The sequence below is a fragment of the Ananas comosus genome, linkage group 4, assembly GCF_001540865.1.
Source record: "Ananas comosus cultivar F153 linkage group 4, ASM154086v1, whole genome shotgun sequence".
In the NCBI taxonomy this organism is placed as follows: domain Eukaryota; kingdom Viridiplantae; phylum Streptophyta; class Magnoliopsida; order Poales; family Bromeliaceae; genus Ananas; species Ananas comosus.
Window position 1 is genome coordinate 3,440,444 of NC_033624.1, and position 27,869 is coordinate 3,468,312.

General features: G+C 37.2%; 4 protein-coding genes across 5 annotated transcripts; 1 reads left to right on the top strand and 3 right to left on the bottom strand.

The window, feature by feature from the left end:
* Positions 295-4,339, top strand: LOC109708912 (elongation factor-like GTPase 1). Its single transcript, XM_020230845.1, has 2 exons — positions 295-859; positions 1,391-4,339. The coding sequence occupies exons 1-2, from the start codon at positions 638-640 to the stop codon at positions 4,214-4,216; spliced, it is 3,048 nt and encodes a 1,015-aa protein (XP_020086434.1). The 5' UTR covers positions 295-637; the 3' UTR covers positions 4,217-4,339.
* On the bottom strand, positions 5,211-6,502 carry LOC109708914 (3-oxo-5-alpha-steroid 4-dehydrogenase 2). The gene is made up of 2 exons (XM_020230848.1): positions 6,141-6,502; positions 5,211-5,832 (listed from the first exon to the last, which is right to left on the bottom strand). The coding sequence occupies exons 1-2, from the start codon at positions 6,474-6,476 to the stop codon at positions 5,362-5,364; spliced, it is 807 nt and encodes a 268-aa protein (XP_020086437.1). The 5' UTR covers positions 6,477-6,502; the 3' UTR covers positions 5,211-5,361.
* LOC109708913 (D-lactate dehydrogenase [cytochrome], mitochondrial-like) lies at positions 8,424-22,299 on the bottom strand. Of its 2 annotated transcripts, XM_020230847.1 has the most exons (19): positions 21,958-22,299; positions 21,033-21,126; positions 20,825-20,925; positions 19,806-19,854; positions 19,475-19,567; positions 18,368-18,482; positions 18,128-18,188; positions 17,955-17,991; positions 16,030-16,091; positions 15,402-15,498; positions 14,726-14,800; positions 13,896-14,004; positions 12,945-13,054; positions 11,752-11,814; positions 11,283-11,362; positions 10,996-11,126; positions 10,156-10,199; positions 8,788-8,908; positions 8,424-8,632 (listed from the first exon to the last, which is right to left on the bottom strand). In XM_020230847.1, the coding sequence occupies exons 1-18, from the start codon at positions 22,197-22,199 to the stop codon at positions 8,789-8,791; spliced, it is 1,683 nt and encodes a 560-aa protein (XP_020086436.1). In that variant the 5' UTR covers positions 22,200-22,299; the 3' UTR covers positions 8,424-8,632; position 8,788. The 2 variants fall into 2 exon arrangements, with proteins under 2 accessions (XP_020086436.1, XP_020086435.1); XM_020230846.1 differs by having other exon boundaries at positions 8,582-8,908.
* LOC109708766 (protein disulfide-isomerase LQY1, chloroplastic) lies at positions 25,193-27,688 on the bottom strand. Its single transcript, XM_020230587.1, has 4 exons — positions 27,440-27,688; positions 27,286-27,322; positions 26,561-26,644; positions 25,193-25,892 (listed from the first exon to the last, which is right to left on the bottom strand). Exons 1-4 carry the CDS (start codon positions 27,686-27,688, stop codon positions 25,840-25,842), a joined length of 423 nt encoding a protein of 140 aa, XP_020086176.1. The 3' UTR covers positions 25,193-25,839.

Consider the following 27,869-nt stretch of genomic DNA (forward strand, 5'->3'; position numbering starts at 1 on the left):
CACAATTTTTCTAATTTCAGTTTATACTTACATTTTTATCCAAAAAAAAAAATATTCTTGTTCTTATAAAAACTCATATTTATACCTATTCTCGATATAACTAGTTCCTACTAATTTTTGAACCAAATGGAGCCAAAAAGTCGAACCGAACCGGAACAGATTGGCTTAATTTTCTAATTAGAATTTACCACTATTACCCCCAAATCGTCACGTGCAAATCACGTGCCTTACACCGGAGGAATGGGCCGAATGGCTTATTATCACGTGCGTCTCACGTGTCACGAACTCGCCGCCTCGACTCACCGACTCGGGAATCATCTTCTCCATCGTCCTCTCCTCTCCAAAACCCTAATTCCCCAAGCCCACCTCTCTCTCTCTCTCTCTCTCTCTCTCTCTCGCGATAACATGTTCGAACCCTCCTCCTGCGCCATTGGAGCCCCACTTACCCTCTCTCATCCTCCACCGCGAGGATCCCCGCCGCCGTCATCCACACCTACCTTATCAAATCACACGAATTCTCGTTCAAAATCGCAATTAAACCTCGCATTCTCGACCCCTTCTTGCTAGGGTTTCCCAATTTGATCCCGATCGATACCAAAGGACCCTTCTTTTTGGCCTCGAGCTTGGGTCGGGGACGATGGAAGGGGAAGAAGCGCCGTGTCGGAGGATCCGGAACATCTGCATCCTGGCCCACGTCGACCACGGCAAGACCACGCTCGCCGACCACCTCATCGCCGCGTGCGGCGGCGGCGTCCTCCACCCGAAGCTCGCGGGGCGGCTCCGCTTCATGGACTACCTCGACGAGGAGCAGCGCCGCGCCATCACGATGAAGAGCTCCTCCATCGCCCTCCACTACCAGGTCAGGCGTACCCACAATATTCTCCTAATTTCTTATGTTTTTATGTTTTTACGTTAGATCAATGTTTCCTGTTTTTGTTTACTGAATAGTTAAAACTTTAGACCTTAAAATTTTGGCCCTAATTCTAATTTCATCATCTTCATTGTTTCAATTATGATGATTTGGTCCCTAAAATTTGCTCTGCATAAAGATTGGGCCCGTGCTGTTACTTTATCATCATAAACTGATGTTGTAGTCAACTCGATATTTAGAGTTGTCTTTATTATATTGAAAAGTTTGAAGACGAATCTTTAAATTTGGTGGGGAAAAAAAATGAAGCTTTTAGGATGTTGATTGAATTCATGGCGAACTTCAGATAAATTGTTATGATTAAAGCTTTATGGACATCATCCAAATCTGGGTTAAACTTCGAGGACTGAATTTGAAATCAACCTTTTGTTTACTCAACCTGGCTTTATATTTCTGTTCCTAATTAACCGTATGAATTTATGAACTCCGTAATTAATCCCGAAGCTGCGACTGTACTGCCAGGGGCACTCTATTAACCTGATCGACTCCCCAGGCCACATGGACTTCTGCAGTGAGGTCTCCACAGCTGCCCGCCTGAGCGATGGCGCCCTCGTCCTTGTTGATGCTGTCGAGGGCGTCCACATCCAGACCCATGCCGTTCTCCGCCAGGCCTGGGTTGAGAAGCTCACCCCTTGCCTGGTGCTTAACAAGATCGACCGCCTCATTACCGAGCTCAAGCTCACCCCTGCTGAAGCCTACACCCGCCTGCAAAGAATTGTTCATGAAGTGAATGGGATCGTGAGTGCATTTAAATCTGAGAAATACCTCTCCGATGTGGACTCCCTTCTTGCGGCAGGGCCAGGGGGGAACGAGGCTGATGATGCCGAAGTGGAGGATGATGTGGAGGACACGTTCCAGCCCCAAAAGGGGAACGTGGCCTTTGTATGTGCATTGGATGGGTGGGGGTTTTCTATCGGTCACTTTGCGGGCATCTATGCTGCAAAGCTTGGGGCGAGCACAAATGCTTTGTTGAGGGGTTTGTGGGGTCCATGGTATTACAACACGAAGAAAATGACGATAGTCGGGAAGAAAGGGATTGAAGGAGTGAGTAAGGATCCGCAACCTATGTTCGTGCAATTTATACTCAAGCCTTTGTTTCAGGTCTATCACGCGGCCTTGGATGCCGAAGGTGATAAAGGAATGCTTGAGAAGGTTATTAAATCATTCAATCTCTCCATTCCTCCTCGCGAACTTCAGAATAAGGATCCAAAGGCTGTTCTACAAGCGGTCATGAGCCGATGGCTCCCGCTGTCCGATACTGTATTATCAATGGTGGTTAGGTGCATGCCTGATCCAATCTCGGCCCAATCCTTTAGGATATCACGCCTATTGCCGAAAAGAGATTTTGGGTTGGATCAGGTTGGAGATAATGCTGATGTAATTGCTGAAGTTGAACATGTGAGAAAATGTGTTGAAGTTTGTGATTCTAGCGATAGTGCTCCATGTGTTGCCTTCGTTTCTAAAATGTTTGCCGTCCCTTATAAGATGCTTCCTCAAAGGGGCCCAAACGGAGAAATTTTGAATAACCAACATCCGGGAGAAGCCGGAATCGGAGAGTCAGAAGAGTGCTTCTTGGCATTCGCTAGGGTTTTCAGTGGAGTTCTTCGTGCTGGGCAAAGGGTTTTCGTGCTTTCTGCGTTATATGATCCATTAAAAGGAGAGTCCATGCAAAGGCATGTACAAGAAGCGGAGCTTCAATCCTTATATCTCATGATGGGTCAAGGACTTAAACCCGTTGCCTCTGCTAGTGCGGGAAATGTAGTTGCAATTCAAGGTTTAGGGCAATATATTTTGAAGAGCGCTACTCTCTCATCCACCAAGAATTGTTGGCCTTTCTCTAGTATGATGTTTCAAGTGGCGCCGACACTTAGGGTTGCGATCGAGCCATCTGATCCATCTGATATGGGCGCACTCATGAAGGGATTGAGGCTTCTTAACCGTGCAGATCCCTTTGTTGAAATTACGGTTTCGTCGAGAGGCGAGCAAGTGCTTGCGGCGGCGGGAGAGGTTCATTTGGAAAGATGTATAAAGGACTTGAAGGAGAGGTTTGCCAAGGTTAGTTTGGAAGTATCGCCCCCCTTGGTCTCATTCAAAGAGACCATCGAAGGTGAAGATACTAATGTAGTCGAGAAAACAACTCCTAATGGAAGGTGTATCGTGAAAGTTCATGTTATGAAACTTCCTGATGCCCTAACAAAAGTTCTCGAGGAAAGCGGTGATGTGATTGGAGATATTGTTGAGGGCAGATCAGGAAAGAGAAATGGGAACTTGGATACACGGGATTCTTATGATGATGGTAATTCTGTTACGGTGATAAAAAAACGGATAAGTGATGCAATAGAAAGTGAAATAGAAGCTATTTCACCACAAGTCGATAAAGAAAGGGTCGAAAAGTATAGAAAGACATGGTTTCGATATCTTAAAAGGATGTGGTCCCTTGGTCCCAGGCATGTCGGCCCCAACATCCTTCTCGTACCAGACATAAAAGCAGATGATTTTACAGATAACAATCATATTGAAAGGGGTATTTTGATTCGCGGTTCATGCCATATCTCTGAAAGACTTGGGTTTACTAATCCAAACGATACTGAAGTGTCAGTAGACAAAAGTGACCCGCTATATATAGAAGCTGAGGCTCTTAAGAGTAGTATCGTCTCAGGCTTTCAATTAGCCATGGCTGCTGGGCCCTTATGTGATGAGCCCATGTGGGGTTTAGCCTTTCTCGTCGAGCCTTACATTTTTCAGGAAAATCCTGAATCTGCTCTTCAATCCACTGATCAGTACGGCATCTTTAGTGGGCAAGTCATGACTGCTGTAAAAGAAGCTTGTAGGCTCGCTGTACTCCAGAACAAGCCAAGGCTCGTCGAGGCGATGTACTTCTGTGAACTGAATACGCCCACAGAGTATTTAGGCTCAATGTACGCTGTTCTTGCAAGAAGGCGGGCTAGGGTTTTGAAGGAGGAGATGCAAGAGAGTTCTTCATTATTCACTGTGCATGCATATGTTCCAGTCGCTGAGAGCTTCGGGTTTGCTGATGAGCTCAGGAGGTGGACTTCTGGTGCTGCTAGTGCACTTCTGGTACTTAGCCATTGGGAGATGATTCAAGAAGACCCCTTTTTCATACCGAAAACAGAGGAGGAGATCGAAGAGTTTGGAGATGGGTCGAGCGTTTTACCGAACTTGGCGAGAAAGTTGATGAATTCGGTCAGGAGAAGGAAAGGACTTCCTGTGGAGGAGAAGGTTGTTCAACATGCCACAAAACAAAGGACACTTTCCCGGAAAGTGTGATTGTAAGTGCTTAACATTTGAGCTTCTTTATTTATAAACTAATACAAATTATTACTACAGGTTGGAATTGTAAATCAAACTGAGATTCATAATGCAACTATTGATCTGTTTTTGTTTGTGCCATTGTATTTTTTATACGAGAAAATGTAAGGTTAGATTTCACTCTTACTGGCTTTGCATTAAGTTAGTTTGAAATCATCGGTCCAGTTTGAATGCGCTCAAGTTATGCATTTGTCTTTTTTTCTTGCCGGCCGAAATTATCCTTGTATTGGTAATTTGTGCTCCAAAATTTGAATCTCATCATGTATTTATAGATTCCACCACTTCAAACATATCCTTTTGTAGCTTTGACCTATTGAGAATAATGGAGTATTTCACGTTGGAATCACCTTTATATTTTAGCATTTACTCCGCGTCATACTGTATAGTGCTCGGAATTGCTTTCTTCCTAATTTTACCATATTTTGATTTTTCTATAGAAATTTGTTGAAGCTTGAGCTTGGCAATCTCCAATCTTAATTACTAAAATGCCTTAGCATATTTTGTTTGAATGTTTTGGTTTTAAATTAGTAATTGTACCACCTTCATCATTGTGTAATTAGCCTCCTTTTCCATATTCGTGTTCCAACTGTCTTGCGCTGTGGATTGTTAGTGTTCCAACTGTCTTGCGCTGTGGATTGTTAGGGTTATCTGTAGTATGACTTCTGCTTCTGGAGTAGAAAGAAAAGTTGTTCCAGAACTCTTATTTGATAACTTTTTAGGCAGAAACTTAAAAGTTAGGGTTGTTAATTTACAGAATCAATAGATAGTACGACTTCTATTTCTTGAGTAGAGAAAGCTCTAAAATTTTTTAAATACACACATAAATGTAGGAAGAACATCTTTGTGATTTACTCCCCTGCCTCAAGTTTTAGAGATCCCTCAACAATTACTGAGACTACCATAACAAGCCTCCAAAGAGTAAACCACCCATGAGAAAAGGCTTATCATAATCTCAATTCAAACAGCAGATTTAAACAATGTATTATATTATTTATACATAAAAATATAAACTCAGTTCACCAAACTTTGAATTTGAGTATTAGCTTGGAATTTCAAGATCCTTCAATCTTTTATTGTAAACAACAATTGCAGTAAGACATGCACTAGAACACATAGGGTATCAATGCCTTGACATGTTTAGGGAACTGGTCAAACTTGGATAGGTACCACTTCCTGGTTGCATAGCTCCTCCCTATCAGATAAAACATGGTCCCAAATGTGAAGGAGAAGGCGTACACCGTTTGCGAGATCAGCGAGACTCCGAAGAACCCTAGAATCTCGAAGAGGTAATGAGGACACACGACGAGGTCGAAGAGCCCGCCCCGCGGGATTTTGTACTCTTTCTCGCCCTGCTTCCTCAACTTCGACAGGAGGTAGTGGTGGTAGAAGTTGCCCGCGAGTCCTAAGAAGAAGAGCGCGACACCGATGTATTTCAAGTCGCTCGCGGGTTCCGACATCGGTTGAGTGAGATACTGCGCGTAGATCATGGTCGCCGTGCTGATGAAATAGCTGAAGGATATTGGGAGAGCACTGCCGAGGAGCATATGGCCGCTATACTGATGAATGAATAAGACCTGGAAAGGAAAGGAAAGGAAAAAGAACCAAAAAGAGAGAGAGCTAAGGATTAGTTAGAGCATTATATTATGTCATCATTCCTCATAAGTTATGTGGAATTTACAGCATCATTAAGGCATCAATTCATTACTGCTGTTGTTGTTGTTTTAGATATATACTCTGAGACCCTCAGCCCAAGACCCTCCTAAGAATCTATACTATAAAATGGCATACTGCACGAATATCCTAATAAATCAGGAATAATAATATATTTTCTGCGGTTCTCGATCGTAAAATAAACATAAGAACATGTATATGGAAGAATCACCTCCATCACCCTCTTGAAGAAATGGATGCTCAGTGCGGCGCTGAGCCACCGCGCCCTCTCCCCGACGACGGCGCCGGGGATGGCAAACGACGCCAGCGCAGCGACGAGCGCCGGAGCGTAGAGGAGGAGCATCCCTTCGCGGCTCGGGAGGCGGCGGCTGCCGGCATTACTGCGGGTGCTGGTGACGGCGTTCCAGAACTTGGAGTAGTTGAGGTGCTGGCCCCTCACCTCGGCGGCTCCGGTGTTGGCCAGCGACGCGAAGCTTATGGCCGACATCGCCGTCACGAAGACCGACGGCGGCGGCGGGTAGACGAAGCTGAGCAAGAAGGACGACATCGATCTGTGCGCAGCAGCTAGCAAATGCAAATGCAAATGCAAATATGCAACGCGGTGATGCTGTTTCTCCTCTACCACCTGTACCTATTTATTTGAGGAAGAAGAAGAAGGGAGAGAAAGAAGCGGAGAATTTATCATATAATAATAATAACACAAGTTTTTACTACTACCGAAGTAACACACCACCAAACAGATTTGTACGAGACCGGATCAAACAACGACCTCAATGTGGAAACACAGACACACACACACACACACACACACACACACACACACACACAAAAGGGTAAAAAAAAAAAAAGAAAAAAAAAGAAAAAAAAGGAAGAAAATGGGCTTTTTTTGCATTTGGCCCCCTGAAAAAAATTTATTTTATACATAGTCCCAACAAATTTATATTTGTAAAAGTAGTCTTAGTCCCGCCACACAGGCGGCACGTCGACGCCACGTCAGCGGAACTGCATATTAAGTTGAATACGGTGAACTATTCACCGTGTTTAAAAATAGTCCTAGTCCTGCCACACAGGCGCCATGTCGACACCACGTCAGCGAGACTGTATATTAAGTTGAATACAGTGAATCATTCACCGTGTCTAAACCGTGTTTGGAGAAAATCAGCGAGACTGCATATTAAGTTGAACACGGTGAATCATTCACTGTGTCTAAACACGATGAATGGTTCACCATGTTTGGAAAAAATATAACATATATGAATTGTGAAAAAATATAAGAAAAATAAAAAAAGGGAGGAAGGGGAATATAGGTATGGAATACGGTGAATGATTCATTTTGTTTGAAAAAAATATAGTATATATGTATTGCGAAAAAATATAAAGAAAATAAAAAAAGGCCGTGTTTGAACACCGTGAATGATTCACCGTGTTCAACATAAAATCATGACGCTAATGTGGCGCCTGCATGGTAGAAATATGACCAAATTTGTAATTATAAATTTAATAAGACTATTTATAAAAAAAAATATTTTGAGGGAGCCAAATACGAAAAAAAAAAAAAACCAAAGAAAAGGGTGTCGTATTTATTTATTATTTAAAGAGATGCAGGAGGGCGGAGGACATGTGGCTGGGGTGGCCCGGAAACGTGGCCATCGTACGATCCACAGGGAAGCTGGGGCGGATGCCGCGTGCAGGACGGCCCGACCAAGTGCTTCTTCCAGAGGCGCTTGCCCACTAGACGCGTCCCTGCAGCAGTCTGGACTTCGGGATTACAAATACTTTATAAAATAACATATATTATGATGATGATATTTAATTGATGAAGAAATATAAATTACAAAAAGATAAGCATTATTTGCAATTTTAAAGTTAAAATTCATCTGCTGAATTGTATAGTTTGTAAAATATTATAAAATTTGTTTGCAAACAAATCATTTTTTTTAAAATTTAGTGTCAAAGGTTCGAACAGTTGTCGCAGTCATTTTACAGCATTGGAGAATGAAAAATTCTAATTGCACGTCCCAAAAGAAGGACGTAGTCACGTAGATCTTATACTCTATTTTAGATAAAAAGAGATAAAGATAGATATCCAACTTTGTATCCGTAAGTGGATAAGAAATTGAAGCACTATCTCTCTAAAAGATGGAAATAATTACTTTTAGAGACCGCAAAAAAAGAGGGCTTTTCATACACTGTAACACAAGGCTTTCCTTAATTAATCATATAAGTTGCAATGTTCTAAGTTGAACTTAGACCTAGTTCGCTAGGTTATGACTAAAAGTATTATTTTTATACTAGAAAAAATTTAAAAAAATCAAAAGCATTTTTAATTTTTTTCCCTTCTTTTATATTATAATATTGTGATTGCAACTGACACCATAAAAATATATAGCTACATACTTCTATGATGGCGGTTCAACCTATTATTGATCATATCCAATGCCAACTACTCATTTATTAGTACCGACCAATCTTATTTCATAATGTAATGATCCCGTACAGTAAACAACTGTTTTTAATTTTATAGGACGAAATATTTTGGTGAGAATCACATGAATTAAATGATAATTAATGGAAAAATACAATGGTCAAGCATGCTGCAATACCTAGGGCAAGAACCGAGGAAAGTGAAGGCCACAGAAGAAACCATTACTCTGTATCGACATTCTCTGGAGAATATTTGCTGGGAACCATGGTTTGTACAACCTGAAAACAACCACATAAATACATGCGAATAGAAACACCGATCGGCGATCGCTCTATAGCGAGAGAAATACATACGGTAATGGTGGAGGATATCGTCATCCGACATATTGACATTATTGTAAGCTTACGTATAATTGCGTAGAGAATTGTCTTACATCAGATACAGACATGAGGAGGAATCAACTTCCCTGGATTCATGATATTGTTCGGATCCAGTGTGGTCTTTATTCTTTTCATGGTCCTCAATGCGCCCATACCAAGCTCTTCTTCGAGGTACTGCAAGAGAGAGAGAGAGAGAGAGAGAGAGAGATCTTATCAATGATGGAGATATAATGCAATGTTTGCAGAATACAAGGAAAATCAGAAAACTATAAATACTTGGGAGATCAAAGGGTCTGTTTGGAACCCATGCTGTATACTTTTTTTTTTGGGTTAATTGCATATAGCTCTCTGTAAACATATCGAATACCAAGTATATCTCTACAAAGTTCAGCTTTTCATATTTATCCCTATAAAAGCCCTAACGTTTTCAAATATACCCCCCCTGTTAGATTCTGTTAGAAAAATATAGTTAACCAAAGGTAAAATACTTAACTCTGGTTAGTGAATAAGATAAATTGACCTTTTTTGCCCCTCTTATATTATTTGTGATGGTAAAAAAGAAGAAGATGACCGTTGGAGATTTTTGGGAGGACATATTTGCATAATTTTAACAGTTTGGGCTTTTGGAGGAAACTATTTGTGATGGCAAAAATATCATTTTACTTATCTTTTGTTTAAAAATAACTAGTGCTCTAACGATAACAAACCAAAGGGAAAAATATGAATATAACTGGACTTTTGCAGGAATAAATATGAAAAGTTGAACTTTGCAGGGATATATTTGCTATTCGATATGTTTACAGGGAGCTGTATGAAATTAACCATTTTTTGTTTTAAATAGTCCGTTACAAGGTCCTTAATCATGCTTCTTAAGGAAAAATTACCATATTCCAGAAAAATGACCGCAAAGTAATAATTATATTCGAAGAAAAATAATTTAGAAGTGGTATATGTTATGCGATTGTAAACATTTTCCGTGGAACGATCAAACAATCACCACAGTTGAACAAAACAGAAATACCATCGAGCATGATATCTGCATCCAATTACAGGCTCTTAAGATGATTCCATAGATGACTCCCATAGAGTGAGTAACATTATCTTCTAGTTTACTGCATCAGGTAAGTTGAACCTATAACTTAAACAGCATTGTGGTGTAGCTACTGCCCTACGAAATAATGTTTATAGAGAAAAAAAGGAGAAAATCTTGAACATGCGTCACATTACTAAATATTTTCTTATGCAGTTTTCTTGTATCTAGAGACTTATTCACTTGTCTAGCTGGCAATCCAATTTTCAAAAGGTTTTTATGGCAAATACTATTTTTAGCTTATGATGCTCCTAGCCAAAATAAGGTCTAGGTAAATAAGGTCTAGGTAATTGTATTATCAACAGCAGAATTTTGAGTAGGAAGCTCTAACCTTCATTTTACCAGTACCAACAGCATGCTCGCCCGTACATGTTCCTAAAAAGAAACGCATTACTCAAATTGAAGGCAAGCAAAATGTGTAAGACCAAATTCAGAAATATACTGTCTTCCTATTATAGCCATTATATAAGAGATTAAAATGCCGAAAACCTCTTGAAAAATTGCATTTTGTGTTTTATCCCCCTTAAGTTAAAAAAACTACACTAATTCCCTCAATGTTTGGAGTATTAGCAAGTAAACCCCTTCAGTCAAATTTTTCATCTAAAAACAGTTGGGAGAATTACTATTTAAAATACCCAATGTACTTATTTACGATATTTGTAACAGTTTCTGGATGGAAAATGTGATTAAAAGAGGTTGAGTGGCAATCATCTAAACATTGAGGCACTAAAGAAAGGTTCTTACCTGTCAGAGGGTAAAGTTCAAGTCGTAAATTTTCAAGAGGTTTTATGCATCTTGGCCTATTTAAGATGTGACAACTCACAATATGTCGAGCAAATAAGTGAAAGCCCATGAGATAAGGTTTTGGATAAGAAATAATCTTTAGTAATGACTTTGGAGAGTGCAAGCAGTCACAATATCATACATATAGTAAACTACAGTTCATAACACAAAAATTAGCTTGATTCCATAAGCTGCCTCTCTCAAAGCCAGGTAACATGTGCCAGTACAGATATAAACTTGAGATATGTTAAGAACATCTACAACATCTGTCTACACTGGTCCTTTCTAATGCCTAAAAATCAAAAACATGATAAATTAACTCGAAATTGCCTGGGAAATGAATTGGCAATGGACCTATTCCAATTACCATTATAATATATGATATTACCTTCCATTGATAAGGCAGTATGGACCATGAAATGGTTTAGCCGCTCTGCTTCTCGTTTTTGTTCTTCTTGGTTTGGATCAAAGAGGATAAATGTGTGGAAGTTCCCATCACCAGCATGTGCGATGATAGTGCTGCAAGCATAAATTCATTAAAAGAAAATTAGATTTTTCGAGGTTAGTTACTATTTACAAGTGAATATAGCACAAATTGTTTAAGAACTCACCATGTACATAAGTTTGGCAAGTTCAAACTTAAGTCATTTACAATACATAGTCAAACCAACATACCATGTTAATGGTGATGCAGCAAGCTGTTGCTTCGACTTTGATATGCATTCTGCAAGCCTTGATAAGGGAACACACACATCCTACAAAAAGGGAACTTAAAAAGATAACGTTGTGTAGTGAATCATCTGGCAATAAGGGCATCCGTGGAACCTAGTACATCTTAACCTATATACTCAAGAGTCAGAAAGTTGGTTTGTGATATGTATGCAATCCTTATTTTCAAGAAAATAAATCATCTCATACAATACTCTCTTGAAAAATAATGAAAATATGTTTCAATGACCCAAAGAAACCCATTTAACACAAGTCATCACAGTATAATTTATTCCAATATCCAAAGAGGCCATATAACATTTCTCCTAGTTTTCTTCATAGAGCCAGTTAGGTATTAGCCACGTATGTCCAGAGCTTTTTCATTCAAACTAAAATTTCCCAAATATAAACACTTATGAAACATCAAGAAACAAACCGTTATCATAGCTGCACAGTCAGGAGCCATTGCAAAACAAGCCCAAAGTGCCTCTTTCCTTATCTGCATAGGAAAATGTCTGCACTAGATATATTTAGCTGCTGGGGAGGAATAAAATACCACTACTCTAAGAGTTGAGATTTTGACAAGTGAAAAGGTATTGGAAAAGGTATGTTTCAAATATTTACGAGAAAATAATTTTGATCCTAAACAAGTAATCTGTCAGCATAAAACCTCACGACATTAACACCTAATGTATTGAAATCCGAAAATTCATCACATACTTAAGTGCTGTACTGGCATCTAGCACAACATGTGGAGATTTCTACTGCCAAACAATTTCATAATGTAGTAAATATTAGAATCAAGAAGAATAAAAGCTTTCAATCATCTAAAGATAGCTCCCGAGTTCCTGAGGAATGAACTAGGTCTGTAATCATCCTATTGAGCACTTAAGGGTTTTCTACACATTATCAGTTGGTATCTTTGATTCGTGGAGTTGTAGCCCATTAAAAGTAGAATGTTTTTTATTAATAGGCTTAAAAAATTATAATTATAAAAATAGTTTGGCAAAAATTTTATTTACAATACTAGGCATATGCAGTGAATGAATACCACTTTCTAAATGCGGCAAATCATTCACCGCTTTCTTCAAAATATTAAAATTATTTTAGAGTTTAACACTATACATTTTTCGGAGTTTGGATATGCAAAACATATAAATTACATAAAAGCGGTAAATCATTTACCGCTTTTAGAAAGTCATTCACCGCTTTCTAATAGGCCTAGTTTTATAAATAAAAGTTTTGGATGTCTATTTTAATAATTAAAAAGTTTAGTAGGCTTAGTAGCCCAAAAAGCCTTTAAAAGTACCTAGCTAATGCTTCTCAGTTTGTCACTTTGTTCACTAGTGACATCTGCATTTAATATTATCATAACAAGGGATGTTTCTACCCAATCTCTTCCCCCTTTCCCTCCCAAATAGGATGCCAAATATTAATAAAATTGTTGGAATTAAACTATTGAACTTATATTACTTAGCAGAACATAGTACAATAAGATTAACTCAAGTCACAAAGGTACAACCTTAACATAGCTTAGATCATTGGGAAATATTTAGCAGCAATAACTAAGATAATATCAAGGTAACAATTGGTAACAATGTAGAGTTTGAGGAGAAATGTTTATCTGACCCTCCATAGTTCCTTTTTAGCATCAGCATCTTCGACAAAGACAAAATCAGAGCCATTATGTTCTGAAACGATCTTCTGAACAATTAGTGTCTGTTCCCGTGCATATGTTTCTGTAATTTTCAAAAAGAAAATGGAATGTGAGTGAATGACAACTGTTTTAAATTACCAAAAAACTAATAATAGTGAATGAACAGCCACAATATGTAAGTTACATCTAGTTGACGGGAAAGAACACAGATAAAATAATAAAAGATACAGTGGCCTCAGAGCTATAGCAAGACTATCACTACATAGACTTCAATAGCAGGAAAGGATCTCTGTAACCAACTCCACATATTTATTCATCGCACCACTACTGTTTTCAGAAGATACTGTTGGTCTACAGCATACATTTTGCCAATAGTAGCTAAAGCAGGCGACATGCAATTTAAATGCAATATAACATATAGAAATGACAAAGGTGCCACCTGGAAGTCTTTATGTGATAACTACAGTAGGAATATCTTACTGGTATCTGTATTAAATGGTTAAGAAGAAGTGAAGTTCGGATTGGCTAATAGACAGAAGAGTCCTGATATAGTTACTATTCAAATATCTTGCTATGGATATAAGAACGAAGATATCCTACTTTATTTAGTAGGATTTGAGATAATGCTATCTTATAAGCAAAACGAGTCAGAATTTATAGAAGGACCTTGTATAATTACTTGAAAAATTTTGGTGATGGCAGTCCTTTATGCAACTTGAAAGGGAGGGAAGCAAAAAAAAAAAAAAACAAAAAAACAAAAAAGAGGGAGAGGGAGAGAGACCTCCATCCCTTCGGGATTTCCATACTAATTGATTCTATTTCATCACATGAAGCTGGTACAAATATAATTTTTTGCATTCAGTGAGGCCATAAAAAGCATATTTTAGAAACAAATATTAACCAAACTAACTACTGCAGCTTACCAGTCCCTGTGAATTCGAACATCAATGTAGGACGTTCAGGAAAAGTTTGCCCATTTGCCACATTAATTGCCTTTACTTGGACCTCATCCAAGAGCTCCGCTCTTGAGACCTAAAAAAGAACATGGATCAATCAATGAGATTATGTCTCATTTTAGAAACAAGGTCAGACATTCTCTATATGGAGACTGATACCCATAATCAGAAAATGGTACTTGGCAACTACTCCAGTATATCAAAGTTATGTGATGAACTAAAAGATTGCTAACACAGGTATGAAAATATACCACATACACACAAATATAACAACCAATCCTGTAGGTATCTCACAAAAAGATAAGCTATGTTGTTTATCCTTGTCTGGGCATATTTCTGATATAGTTAAATGCTCAATAATCACTAACAGTTATATTCTCAAATATCTCTAGGGGTGGAAGTGTCTGTATGCATGTATCATAATGTACTAACGAAAACAACAGTATTTTTGACATATCCTTCCCATTCATCTTTACAATTACTCGAACTTCTAAGCCCTTTTTCACAAACTTGACAAAAGTTATCCATCAGACGTATAATATAGAAACAATAATTTATTGTTTATAGTAGTATTAAAAGACCAGTGATCACCGATATGTAGTTTGTTACAACAATATAGCATGTTTGCACCTACTTCCAGATAAACTATGCATCATTTGACAAGAATAACAGTACCTTTTAGAGCCATATATACTCAGAAACTAGGAAGTAAGAAAATACAAAGATAATTTCTGCACAAATAGAATTACACAGCAAATTAAGGGATAACACAGGAGATTTTATTGTTCATCACCCACCTGTATGCCAGAATGCATTGTTGCAATGGCCACATCAGCAGCATCCTTGATTGTTGGAAAATTGCACATAGCAACCTGAATTAAGAGAGACGACTAGGATGATCAGTCAAGAAAGAAAAAAAAACAAAGACACTAGTAGAAATCATTAATAAGACAAAAATAGAATGATTAATAACTAAAAGTAAAAGTGGTGCAGCAACAAGAAGTGGATATTTTTGAAGTTAAACAGCCATAAACAATATGTTAGCAAATAGATGACTCAAGCAAAGCAAAAAAATGACATAAATTTAAATTACAAACCAAACATCTGTGCAAACAATTAGAAAACTTTACCAGCCAAAAAGTTGAAAACTAATGTATATTTAGGACTTCTAGAGTCTGTTTGGCCCTGTTATAAGGTTTAATGCTGTTTGATGAAGCGGTTTTTTAGTGTCACCACAAGAAGCACAAAATTGAAGGCCGGCAATCAGCATCTTTTTGCAGCAGAACTAAAAAGCTCCATATAGGAGCTACTTTTGGGGTTCATAATTTTATTTGTACTTTTGCTGCATCATACTGCATTATGGTTGATAGGCTAAAGTATCATGTTACATGTTGTGCAAACACCACATTATTGCATAACAATAAATAATGCAAGGGATTAACTGTTATACATGCATGAAAGGGAAGAGTGTACCGCTGAATGTTTAGGTATCTTTTGTAGGCGTAAAGTCACTTCAGTAATCACACCCAAAGTCCCTTCACTTCCGATAACCAGCCGTGTCAAATCATATCTGCCATATAAAAACATATAAATAATACATAGATACAAATATACACACATTCATCTATGCAATATGACCAGCCTACTTGCAAGAGGATTTCTCCCTAAATCTTTCCTTCATAGTAGTCAATTCTTTGAGCATTTGAATGGCGAAAGAGCATTTGAATGATCTAGGGTATTTGGAAATACTATAAACCAAAACTTATATTTGTTTGATGCTCTTTTACCTATGCATCAAGGATATTCTATTCACTATGCCAAAAAAAGCAAGAAAAGGAAAAAGAAAAACAGATGTTCTGTTGCTATATCAAACAGACAAATATTTACAAGCTCATCCAAACGATCAGGGGAAATTAGCTTTATACAGAAGAAATGAATAATGCCAAGTAATAATGTAGGAATATTATGATATAGTTGAATCGAAGAATATTCAAGACAAAAGGTTATGGCCAAAGCTATGAATAAATAACAACTCAGCAGTATCCAGCACTTTATTATGGAACAAATAATTTGCAGAATAGGAGAAAAGCTCTCTTATTACCCGGCAGCACTCTTTCGAGCCCGTGAAGCAGTCTTCATAATATCACCATTTGCCAGAACAACCTGCAAGATAGTGCTTATCTATATGCAAAGAGGAAATACAATACATATATATTTGTAAAAGATTATCTAGCTTACTTGCAATCTGAATTTTATATATATATATATATAGAGTCCGGCTACTATACTCTTACGAGTACGATCGCCTTCATACTCATAAGTTGTTTTCGATGATAGAGCTTCCGAATCGACGATCCATACTGTTAAACATTATCTAGAGCATTTAAAACTTCAAAAAATCAAATTTTATAATTTTTCGGTATCATTTACCTTACGATCAAAAGCTCACAAAATTGACAATTTTTAACGGCCGGTATGAGATATTTGCTAGTTTAACGGTGAAAAAAAATCGGAATAGGTTGAATTTTTGATAGAAAATTCTATTCACTACCTAAATAAAGATCAATAACTCCGATCTTAAATTGAAGGATCCAATCATCCATTTTTAGGATGTCGTTCGATTTTAACCGTTCATTTTATTCCCGCTTGATGAACTTTATAANAAAAAAATATTAGAAAAAATAAAATAAAATTATCATTTTCTATAATTGTAAAAAATTGCATATGCTCATCATTTTATTTTTTAAATAATTTTAAAAAAAATAAAAAAATTCAGCTAAAAATAGAAATAAATATATGGACAAAAAATTGTAAGGTTTGAAGTAGGATTCTCTCTTCTCTTTAATTTCTCTATTAACGGAGAGAAAGAGAGAGGTTTGAAGTAGGATTCTCTCTTCTCTTTTATTTCTCTGTTAACGGAGAGAGAGAGAGAGAGAGAGAGAGAGAGGTTTGAAGTGGGATTCTCTCTCCTCTTTTATTTCTCTATTAACGGTGTTACTAGCTGCATCCCGCTTCATCCCACTCAATCCCCCAAACCTGTGCACGGATCTCAAAAAGGATCCAACGGTTTAAAACACTATAGTATAGGAGCTTCTATACTATTGATAGTATAGAAGCACAACTCTATATATATATATATATATATATTATATATATACACACACACAAAAAGCACAGTTTCTAATTAAATTATCCTAAAGTGGAGCATTCAATTCACATCTGCATAGGCCATATATGAAAAATCAGATGTTGCAGCGTTGGGTTTGGTGCTATCAAATTCACCTATTAGCCTATTTGGTTTATTTTGGGTTTGGTTCAATAACTCATGAAGTGGGCTAGTTACTATTTGTTTTTGGGCTTTAGTTGAAGTACGCTAGTTGCTATAATGCTATTTGGTTTTGGGCTTTAGCTGACCCGACTGACAAATTGGGCTATAATATGATTGTTCTCATTGTGTAAGAGAGAGTTCCAAATTGCTGTCTCGGGTTCTCTTTCTTGGTGTAGAGGAGAGATGGAGAGAGGGTTGGAGAAGCTCTCTTATTCTTCTTGCTTGATTCAAGAACTTCAAGGTTGATTGGAGGCATTCCGAAGTGGGGTTCGTGAAATCAGAAGGGGCCTCAAAGGAAGTGCAGCAAGAAGGCTTTTTCCAATTGGAAGGTTATACGCCCATTCTAATAGAATGGTAATTTCTAGCCAACTCTTATAATCTCTTCATTTGATAATGGATTTGACATCTTTGTGCCCGTGGATGTAGCTCCATTTCAGTGAACCCATAAATCTCCTTAAGTTGTGGTTGTAGTTGGATTTTCTCTTTCTATGTCATTTTACTCTAATTTTGCACATCTTGGGGTGATTTAGATACAAAACATTAGTTAATTAGTGTGGTTAGTATCTTGATAGTGCAGGTTCTGTCGTTGCCGTGCTACATGCAGGAACATTCTACGCATAAGTGCAAAATCTTACAGCGGTATATGCAAATATAGCTAAAAGTTAAACAAGAGCCAAGGGATATCAATTAAAAAATACCTGAAGATTAATGACATTGTCCCGCATTGTTCCGTACCTAAGAATTGATGATTCAAGCATCAAAATTAAATAATAACACAAAAATATAGCATAATTGCACCCCCAAAAATAAACATACACCATGCAGGAAGCAAAAGTTCAAACAATGATTGAACACGGATAAATAGGCCAACCTCACAGCTAAAGAACCAGAACAGCGAGTGGAACACATTCCTCCAATTGTAGCCCCAGGTCCTGCATAGCAGAAATGTGAGATTCTGGTTGATTAAAAAAAAGAAAGCATACAGTGGATCGAATCAAAATCCCCAGTGATTCCGTATCTTATTAAAGTATTTGAGAAAATTGAAGCTCATCAATGAGTGTTCCTTAACAAAGTAATTTAAAAATTAAAAACAAGATAGATAAACACTGGCCTGGATCGAGTGGGAAGAAAAGATCATAAGGTTTCAAATATTCATTAAGTTCAATCCATCCAATCCCTGGTTCAACAACTACATCCATGTCCTCAATATGAAGTGCTTTAATTTGCTGTCATTGACAAGATAAACAATCATCATAAAATGGAGAAATGAAGCTAACGAAGCTAATGTTGAAAGAGAATACAGGAGAAATCATTCTCCTGTCCGTAGAGACATGGTAATAAGTGTACATACAAGAAAAGAAAGGAAATATCATAAGCAATTAAAAACTAAAAATTGAAGTATTGTTCATGCAAACATTCTGAGCATACTATCTAAAGACAAGCTAGGGTCCATGTATATGCTGAAACACTAAATTTCACTGCAAAAGTATTTTGTCATTCTTCCATGAATTTAGTAATCTGTTAAGAACTGTTTTCCACCCTTAGTAGTGCTTACGAAATGCATGAATTTTAGTAATCTGTTAAGAACTGTTTTCCACCCTTAGTAGTGCTTACGGAATGCATGAATTTTAGTAATCTGTTAAGAACTGTTTTCCACCCTTAGTAGTGCTTACAAATGAACTCCAATGTCACTTCCAAAGAGATGGATTATGATACAAATAACCCAAGGACATCAATGGAATCAGCATATAATGAAAAAAAAATAGCACATGTACTGGTAAAAAGTGTGGACCTTTCCTACAATAGAAAACCCCAAGTTAGAATGTCCATATGCTTCAAATAAAAAGCAACTTACAAACTGACTTTGTTATAGGCCTTTCAACAGAATCTTTACTCAATTGTTTTACATAACTGAGCATGAAGAAAATTGTTTGGAAACAGGAATCTCTCTCCTGTCTTAATACTTAGATTTCACGACATAACTCACCGGCAGACTAACAACTTTATAATTGATAAATACATAACCTTACTAACTTAAAAACCCAATGCAAATTCACAGAAAATCAGCATAAAACAGTGGCTTTAGTGGTTCGAGACCAGGTGATGCTTCTTCCAAGTGTTGACAAGACAAGGTTACGGTATAAATATCTAAATATATTTTTCCTGCAGTTCTCATTTTTCCAGAACATGGTATCCTTACTAAAAGAATGATGCTTACTTTCATCAAAAACATGTCAATACATGCACCTCCATAAGGAGCTAAAGTGTGGCCCTCGAGTGATGTAGCTCCGCCATATGGTACAATAGGGACCTGCTACCACAAAGAATCATTAATACACTATTTAAAAGATATGATACAATAATTCATGGCTGAGATCAGTGAACACAAGTCAATAGAGCTATTTAAAATTCATTTGAAGAATGGTATTAAGTGATACCCTAACATAATATATGAATGATCATATAGAAGTGAAGCTTTATACACAATCTTTGGGATTTTTTTTTTCCTTCCTTTTGTCTTTCTCTTTTGAAAATAGAGAACGTGATACCTTGTACTTGTTACAAACTGTCACGATCTTCTGCACCTCATCCTGTGTTCTGCATCGAGTTTGAAGGAGGTTTCATTTGTTTGCAAAAGAAAAATGACCATCTGATCAAGCTTCTCTTTGGAACATCTTTTTTATAGGACCCCATATACTGATTCTTTTTAGTTTTAAACAGTAAAAATGAACAGTATACTACCATATGATGTTCAAGAAGGAGATTACATCTGCACAGATTCCTAAAAGTGACAGCAAAAAATAGTCCTTAGAGCCGAACTTCAAATTCTATGATCTAACATATTAGTTTGTATCTAATAGGTCTCATCAAATATGCTATTTGCTTCATGCAAGTGGTTTTACACACAAACTGTAGTGCAAAAAGAAAATAACAAGTAGATACAATCATACAAGGGTGTAGCAAGAGAATAAGCACGGCAAAGGAAGGGTTTTCAAAATGCAATTGACATTTCATCTGTTAATAACTCCTGGATAACTATTGATTCTCTGGAATTTTGCATTTGTACAATCCTAATTTATAATCAATCAAGAAAACATATAACCAGTTGATTATGTAATATAGAGACAAATACAATACGGAAACATCACTTGCATAGATACCACAGTAATGTCACTTACCTAGATACCATAGATCTAAATTTTCCATCAAAAACCTGGTTTCTTACATATGTGACCCTATAATTCAAACATGCCACTCTTGGGAAAAACCCTTCTAAAATAGAAAACCAACTTTCCAAGTGCATGGATGACTCAAATTACACTTTTGAGAAGCTTATATGAATATTTGGATCACACTTTGAGGGGCTTAAACATTCGGATTGTAATAGACAATTTTGTAGCAAGATTTTTTTTGGATGAATTTATGGCTACTTTTAGAAAACAATAACATAGAGGAGCTCTTGCCAGAAAGTACAGCAATCATGCCAATGTGTATACACATAATCTTCAAAAACCCTTAAAAAAAAAGAAAAAGCACACAGACAACAGAATGATCAACAGGATTGTACCTTGGATAGGCAATCACGTCCGGAATATTCACTGCTGTGTGGAAGCTGCTCTGTGGTTTTCCGTGAAAGCATCTCTCCTCATAATCTAAAGTCAAGTTATCCTGCCAAATAGCCATACCACAGCGCAGTTGCAATCTTACAATTTTGGACAAATATTACCTCAAAAACAGAGAATAATTTAAAATCGGAAAAATAAGCCTAGGATTACTTGTAAAAAAGATCTAAGCTCATCGATGAACTCTTTGGGAACCTCCTTATGAGAGCCTTTAACTACTAGCTCAGTGCTATCTTTCCCTCCAACACTACCAAAGAGAAATTAAAACAATAATTTGTGAATTATAAAAACATTAAAAAAAAAAATTTCACATATGAGCATGTAAAGTAAAATTGCAGATTATGAGGTAGGCATATTCATAAAATAAGAAGTAAAAAAAGGGGGATAAAATGATTATAACAGGACAACATCTTCAGATGACATCTTCATTAATCAAACAAGACATGATATATGTTAAAACTATCCTTTGGTCTTTTCCTCTCAAATTGATCTTTAACTGATATAGTATCAGAACCACCCGGTCCAAGACTCCTGAATTTCAAGGAGTCCTGGATTCAATTACCACATCTAACATTGAGGCCATAGATCTTATGTTATTGAAAATAAGGAGTTTAATTTTTGCTCTTTAAAAGATCTTGGCATCCATATTTTGGTAGGACAACATATTTTGCCTACAAGATAAGAGTTATCTCTCTTATTTCTACAAAAAATAATTTGAAAGTCGAATATATTATTCCATTCTAGATATTTAATCGTGCGTCTATCTACTCAAGCTTCTTGACTCTTTGAGTAAATTAAAAAGATATGTTGTCTAACAAGATGTGCGTGCAATCAACCAGGGACTTTAATGGCATTAAGTTCGTATCTTTCGTCTTTTTCGCTAATATTTTTTTGTCGGTGCACGTAATCTGGTTAACCTAATTTTCATAATGCTCGGTGTTATATAAGTTTTCTAAATTGTTTTCGATTAAATCGATCTTTTCTTGGAGACAAGAGACGTAGGATCAAGAAAAGACTCTCTCGATTAACAACTCGTACATGAGAGAGAGAGAGAGAGAGAGAGAGAGAGAGAGAAAACCGAGGATCGAGGCCGTGGTCGCAGAGGGAAGGTGCGGGGCGGAGGTCGAGGTCGAGGGCGAGGGCGATGGCCGCGGCTCCCGCTGCCGCTGCGGCGGCGAGGGGGAGGCGCCACCGGAGGCGGCGGCGGAGGACGTCCCCGGCGCCGGATTCTTGGGAGAGGAGATGGATGGAGCGGGTCGAGGAGGAGGAGAGGGATCGGCGGAGGAGGGAGCGGGAGAGGAAGCTAGAGAGAAACCCCATGACGGCGGCGGCGGCGGCGGCGGCGGCGACGACGACGACGCGTGTGTGAGGACGTTGTTGCTGCTGCTATTTATAGTGAGGAGTGGAGAGGAGAGTGGGGACGGAGCGAACGCGCCGCGGGAAGAAGCTAGCGATAGGCCGGGATGTGACCGGGTCGGGTCGGATTCGGAGGCAGATTTTTAGAGATCCGTAAAATCGAATCCCCATCAAAAATTTGAAATTCGAATTCTGATACGAGACAATTATGTTTCTTATTATATTACAAAATATATCATCTTAAATTTTAAAATTAATAATATAAATTCAGATACGTCTGTAATATTAAAGACTCATATTTTTATTATATAAGCTAGAATTTATATTTGAATTCAAATTCGTTGATTTTTTTATTTTTTATATTTATATTCTTGCTATATTTGTATAGTATTAAATAAATTCATTTCATTTTGATTCAAAATTTGAATAAGATCTGATGCAAGAGAAAGCGTGCTTTACTTTCTTTTCTTTTTTTCCTTTATTTATTTTTATTTTTTTTTATTCTTTTAGTGGAGTATCAGTGGAAGGTTGGTGCCTTGGATGATTGCATTCTGTGAGGATCTTACGGGAGCCAAATATACTTCTCTTTTTATTTTTCCTTTCGCTCTCACCGGATCCCTAGACTCCAGTTGTGTTCATTTTTTGTTTTTAAAAAATAGCATTGTATTCGCTTTTATTTTCTTTAAAAATAACTAAAAATATAAAATAATTAAATTTTAAATTTGAAATCTTAAATATTAATATTAAACTCTTTACCAGTTGTGTTACCGACTATCTGTCGCTAAAATCAAGATTTTTTTTGTCATAGAAAGTGAGGGTACAATCAATCACCATTGGAAAGTGAGCATGCATTGAACTTGGACGTCTGTAGCTGAAAAGATGCTTTTCACCATGTTTCTTAAAGGACTTTTTTCGAAAATAATCCTGTAAAATTTCATATTTGCCAAACTAACCCTGTGAAATTTTTATTTGTGAAACTAACCCTCCTCTCGCCACGTGGGCGCCACGTCAGGGATTCCTCAAAAAGACGGTGAATCGTTCACCGTCTTTGATATTTGTTGTGAAGGCGGTGAATGGTTCACCGTCTTCATAAGACGGTGAACCATTCACCGTCTTTAGTACAAATCCCTACACTGCGCAAATCTTTCTAAGTCCATAATATGGTGTCCTTGATAAGACGGTGAATCGTTCCCCGTCTTCTCGAGGACACAGAAAAGACGGACTTGAGAGAGCGGAAAGGGAAAATGACGAAAAGGGAAATTTTGCACTAAAGGCGGTGAATGGTTTACCGTCTTCTAAAGACGGTGAACCATTCACCGCTTTTAAACAAAAATTACAAAGACGGTGAACGATTCACCGCCTTTTTGAGGAATCCCTGACGTGGCGCCCACGTGGCGAAAGGAGGGTTAGTTTTACAAATAAAAATTTCACGGGGTTAGTTTGGCAAATACGAACTTTCACAGGGTTATTTTCGAAAAAAAGCCTTTCTTAAATGTTCTAATCACGTCCATACAAAAAGAGCGATACTATTTGTACATTCAAAAAATATATAACATTTTGAATATTTTAAAAATAAAGTTAACAAAACTTGAGCTAAATTTTGATTCTTCCATGAAAATGTGTAAAATTTATGTGCATAGATAATATTGCTTATTGAAATAAAAAAAAAAAGCTGAACTCGTTGGACTTTATGGCTGCGTTTGGTTCGGGTATAAGTAAGAACTGCTAGTTCTAGAGATAGGTACAAGTTCAGGTATAAGCAGGAACTAGACCAATTTTGCGTTTGGATGAAAATTGGGTTGTTCCTAGGAATAAGGTAAATAGTATTTGGATGATTAGATTGGAACAAGAGGAATAAATGTTATAATTTGAAATTAAAATTATATTATGTAATTAATTAACATAAAAATATTACTTAAAAATAAATAAAAAATTAATTATTAATAATTAATTATAAATAATAATTTAATAATAATAATTATTATCTAATTATTAATAATTAATTATAAATAATAAATTATTTAATTATTTAATTATTAAAATAATAAATAATAATTTAAATATATTAATTAAATTAATTAATAATTTACTGTCATTAAAATTAAATTTAAATTTTAATTAATCTTGTTCTCATCAAGGAACAAGCTTGTTCCAGAAAACGGATGGAACAGCAGTTCCAGCCTTATACCAGCTAGTTCCAGATTCCCGGGAACTACTGTTCCCGGGAACCAAACATTGCGTTTGGGAACAAAGGGGGGAACAAGGGCTTATTGCCCCCTTGTTCCCCAACCAAATGCTACCTCTGCGTTTTAGGTTTAAAGTTTTTATTTTGTGTTCCAACATCAAGACCTTTGTTTATTAATGATGCATTTATTATTTTGACTGGTCATGGTCACGAGAAAAGGACTAACTAAAATTTAACCATTTTAAAAAAAAGTCTCCTATCACAGTTACACCAAATCATTTATGTCACAGCTAATCACTTCTTTTTCAAAGTAATATAATAAAAATAATAATTTTCTAGATGGATAAACTACAGGAGTAAAATAAGGTTGATTAGAAATAGCATATTGCTTATGTGACTGTTACTTTTTTTTTTTCCCTGAAGGATAAATCTCAATTGCATGTTTCAGCTGGATGAATTTCATCGAGCTTTGACATTCATCTCGCTACAGACAGACAATAAAATTATTTCGTATACAGAAAATTCTTGCACATACAGCTATAAAAAATTTACATCCACCTGAAAATCATCTTAAGTACTGCTGACGACTCGATATTTGCTATACAGTACCAAGAAACAGGAGGGCTTGCATGTTAGTTAGCTCAAAATTAATGCTTGAGTACTCAGATTGGTAACTCACACAAAGTTTTTGGGTACCCTTTCATAAAGTAATGAAAGAAGAAATACCTAAGACAACCAGTATGCTGCAGAATTGTAGGTGAATGATACCCAGTTTCATGCTTCAGGTCCCCCTGTTCAAATCCTGATTAGATTGAAAAGAAAAATTGTGGTTTGGAGTGTTCTCGCGCAAAATCATAATCCGTTTCAGGGAGCAAGTTAATCACATGGAAAAAGAATAATATCAAACCTTGAGCTGGAAAGAAGAAATATTACAAAAGAAAAAACACCCATTTACATCTTCATTTTGCTTTTCCTCCATCTTGGAATAATCACACATGCTAAAAAGAAACTCTTCGCAGTTGCACCTCGAAACGCAGCTAACCGCCTTCTGTCGATATGTAGTTCTTGGAACTTCATGAATGCCGAGCCTGCTTTGTCTCTGGGATTTCTACATATATATCCATGAAAAAACACGTATTTGCATGCGTGGCCCCTGAAAGTTGCAGTGTCTCTAGAAATAACCACTTATGCCGACATTTTAGCATGAATAACTCTCAAGAAGAAAGGCGCGCATGCATGCAAACTTGGGTTAATTCTAATGTATAGACACAACTGCTAATTTCCAGAGGTGCACATGCAAATAAAGGCTATATCTAAGTGCACTTTGAAACTCTTTTGGGAGGGATACATGCAAATACGCATACTTTGAGGGTACATATGCAAAAATTTCCTTCAAAAAGAAATAAGGACTGCTGCATCTCACAAGCGCCTGGAGTAGCCGGAACCCCCACACTTCTTACAGAGTATCAGCCCTACCAGAAGTCAATTCAAGTAATTAAAAGGAATAGTACCATCGCAGACCTTAACTGAACAATAATGCCTTTTGAGATGGGCATTTGAACTTCAGAAATTCTGATTTTACTGCTTCCCTTTCATTACTTTCAATTTCAAGATATATCGGTCAAAAAAGTTCAAGATAATCCATCAAAAAAGTTGCAGAATATCAGTCAAATAAAATAATATTATGTTAGATTGTAGAGTATTTCATTAAAAGAGTACACGATACCTTAAAATTGCGACGGCGCAAGATTGGATGGTAAAATCAAAATTTTATTAGGTACCGAATTCAAAATAGGCTACAGGTCAGGTAAGGTTTGTACACTTTTACTACAAGAAGAAAGTAAATTGTAAGAGAATGAAGAAACCCTACTTGACTAGAAAGAGCAGCAGCAAACAATTTATGGCTAAATTGAATTATATGCTTGTCGATAAATGGTGGTGTAAGCCACAACTTCAGTTCTTCAAGTTTGCATCAGATTCTAGCTAGATCTTCAAGGGTTTTAATTTCAACAATTTAGTCTCCAAAATTTGGTCCAAAGTACAATTCTAAACTCGGATAACTACTCACTATTCATAGAAAACAATAGTCGAACAATTACAATAAATAGAAAGCAATAGTAAAATGAATGGAAAGGCATACCAGCTCCTCTGCAGACGCGACAGTCAACTAATCCGGTTTCTTGCTTCATTTTACCATCAGTACAGAAAACACATTTTGTCCCACCTATAGAGGGAAATAGGACTCTACTAAGTTCCCATTTATGTGTAACCAATACACTAATTCTACTAGCATAAGCACAACAATAGAAAATGGTAGATAATCAGTAACATATTTTCAGCCTATCATGTATTATTATGCATAGAACATAGATTCTCATGGATAAAGAGTATTAGAAAAAAAAAAAGAAGAACAAGAAAATCTTCACAATTACTGATATTCCAAAATATTAAGATTTTAGAAGACAAAAGAACAATGTAGGAATGTCTTACTTGAATTCAGCATGCCTCTTTGGATGTCAGAATAGGATATCCAATGATAACTTATACAATATGAGCATTTTCTTGTGTGATTGAAAACTGGGAGTTCGATTTTTTTTTTCTCGTTAAAAGGTCTAGGAATCACACTCCTCATCTACCAAATACAGTAAGCTTCTTGAATAAATCAAAGAGATATGCAGATTAAGATGTCCGTGGATCCAAAAAAGGTTGTATATGTTAAGATTTTGGCATGATATCAGCCTAAAATTAATCTCCATTTCAGGTTTGAAATAATCATCAAGAAACAGACACTACCAAAGGAATTGAATTGAATCAAATAATTACTAGAGATTTCAAAGGCTATTGGGTATATATATATTTTTTTACCATTTCCAGCGCACCTGTCGCACGGCAGCGGATCCCCCTAAAACAATTGTTTCCAAAACCCTAATTAGAAACCCAATCGAAGCATAACCTAACTCAATTTAAGAAGAGATACGAAGAAGAAGATGATGATGATGATGATGAGGACGACGACGACCTTGAAGCCGAGGAAGAGGGAGAGGGAGACGGCGGCGAGGACGGCGACGGCGATGATGAGCGTCTGTGTGTCGAGGGGTCGGTCTGAGGAGGAGGAAGAGGAGAGAGGGTTAAGTAGGAGAAAGGCGACGACGACGACGACGCCATTGCGGATAAATTTGGAGGGAGGGGAGGGGATAGANGATGATGATGAGGACGACGACGACCTTGAAGCCGAGGAGGAGAGAGGAGGAGGAGGGGAGGGGAGCATCGAGAAGAGGGATGAGGGAGAGGAGGAGGAGGAGAGAGGAGGAGGAGGAGGAAGAGGAGAGAGGGTTAAGTAGGAGAAAGGCGACGACGACGACGACGCCATTGCGGATAAATTTGGAGGGAGGGGAGGGGATAGAGTGAGTGAGTGAGTGAGTGCGCAGAGAGGCCTCTTTCGTTTTGTT

Excerpts from the sequence above, each read along its gene's own strand:
- LOC109708912 (XM_020230845.1), top strand. The coding sequence starts at position 638 with ATGGAAGGGGAAGAAGCGCCGTGTCGGAGGATCCGGAACATCTGCATC. Across the intron at positions 860-1,390 it reads CCATCGCCCTCCACTACCAG|GGGCACTCTATTAACCTGAT; the intron begins GTCAGGCGTACC and ends CTGTACTGCCAG.
- LOC109708914 (XM_020230848.1), bottom strand. The coding sequence starts at position 6,476 with ATGTCGTCCTTCTTGCTCAGCTTCGTCTACCCGCCGCCGCCGTCGGTC. Across the intron at positions 5,833-6,140 it reads TCTTCAAGAGGGTGATGGAG|GTCTTATTCATTCATCAGTA; the intron begins GTGATTCTTCCA and ends TTTCCTTTCCAG.
- LOC109708913 (XM_020230847.1), bottom strand. The coding sequence starts at position 22,199 with ATGGGGTTTCTCTCTAGCTTCCTCTCCCGCTCCCTCCTCCGCCGATCC. Across the intron at positions 19,855-20,824 it reads GACGTGATTGCCTATCCAAG|AACACAGGATGAGGTGCAGA; the intron begins GTACAATCCTGT and ends AACTCGATGCAG. Across the intron at positions 18,483-19,474 it reads TTGACATGTTTTTGATGAAA|CAAATTAAAGCACTTCATAT; the intron begins GTAAGCATCATT and ends TGTCAATGACAG.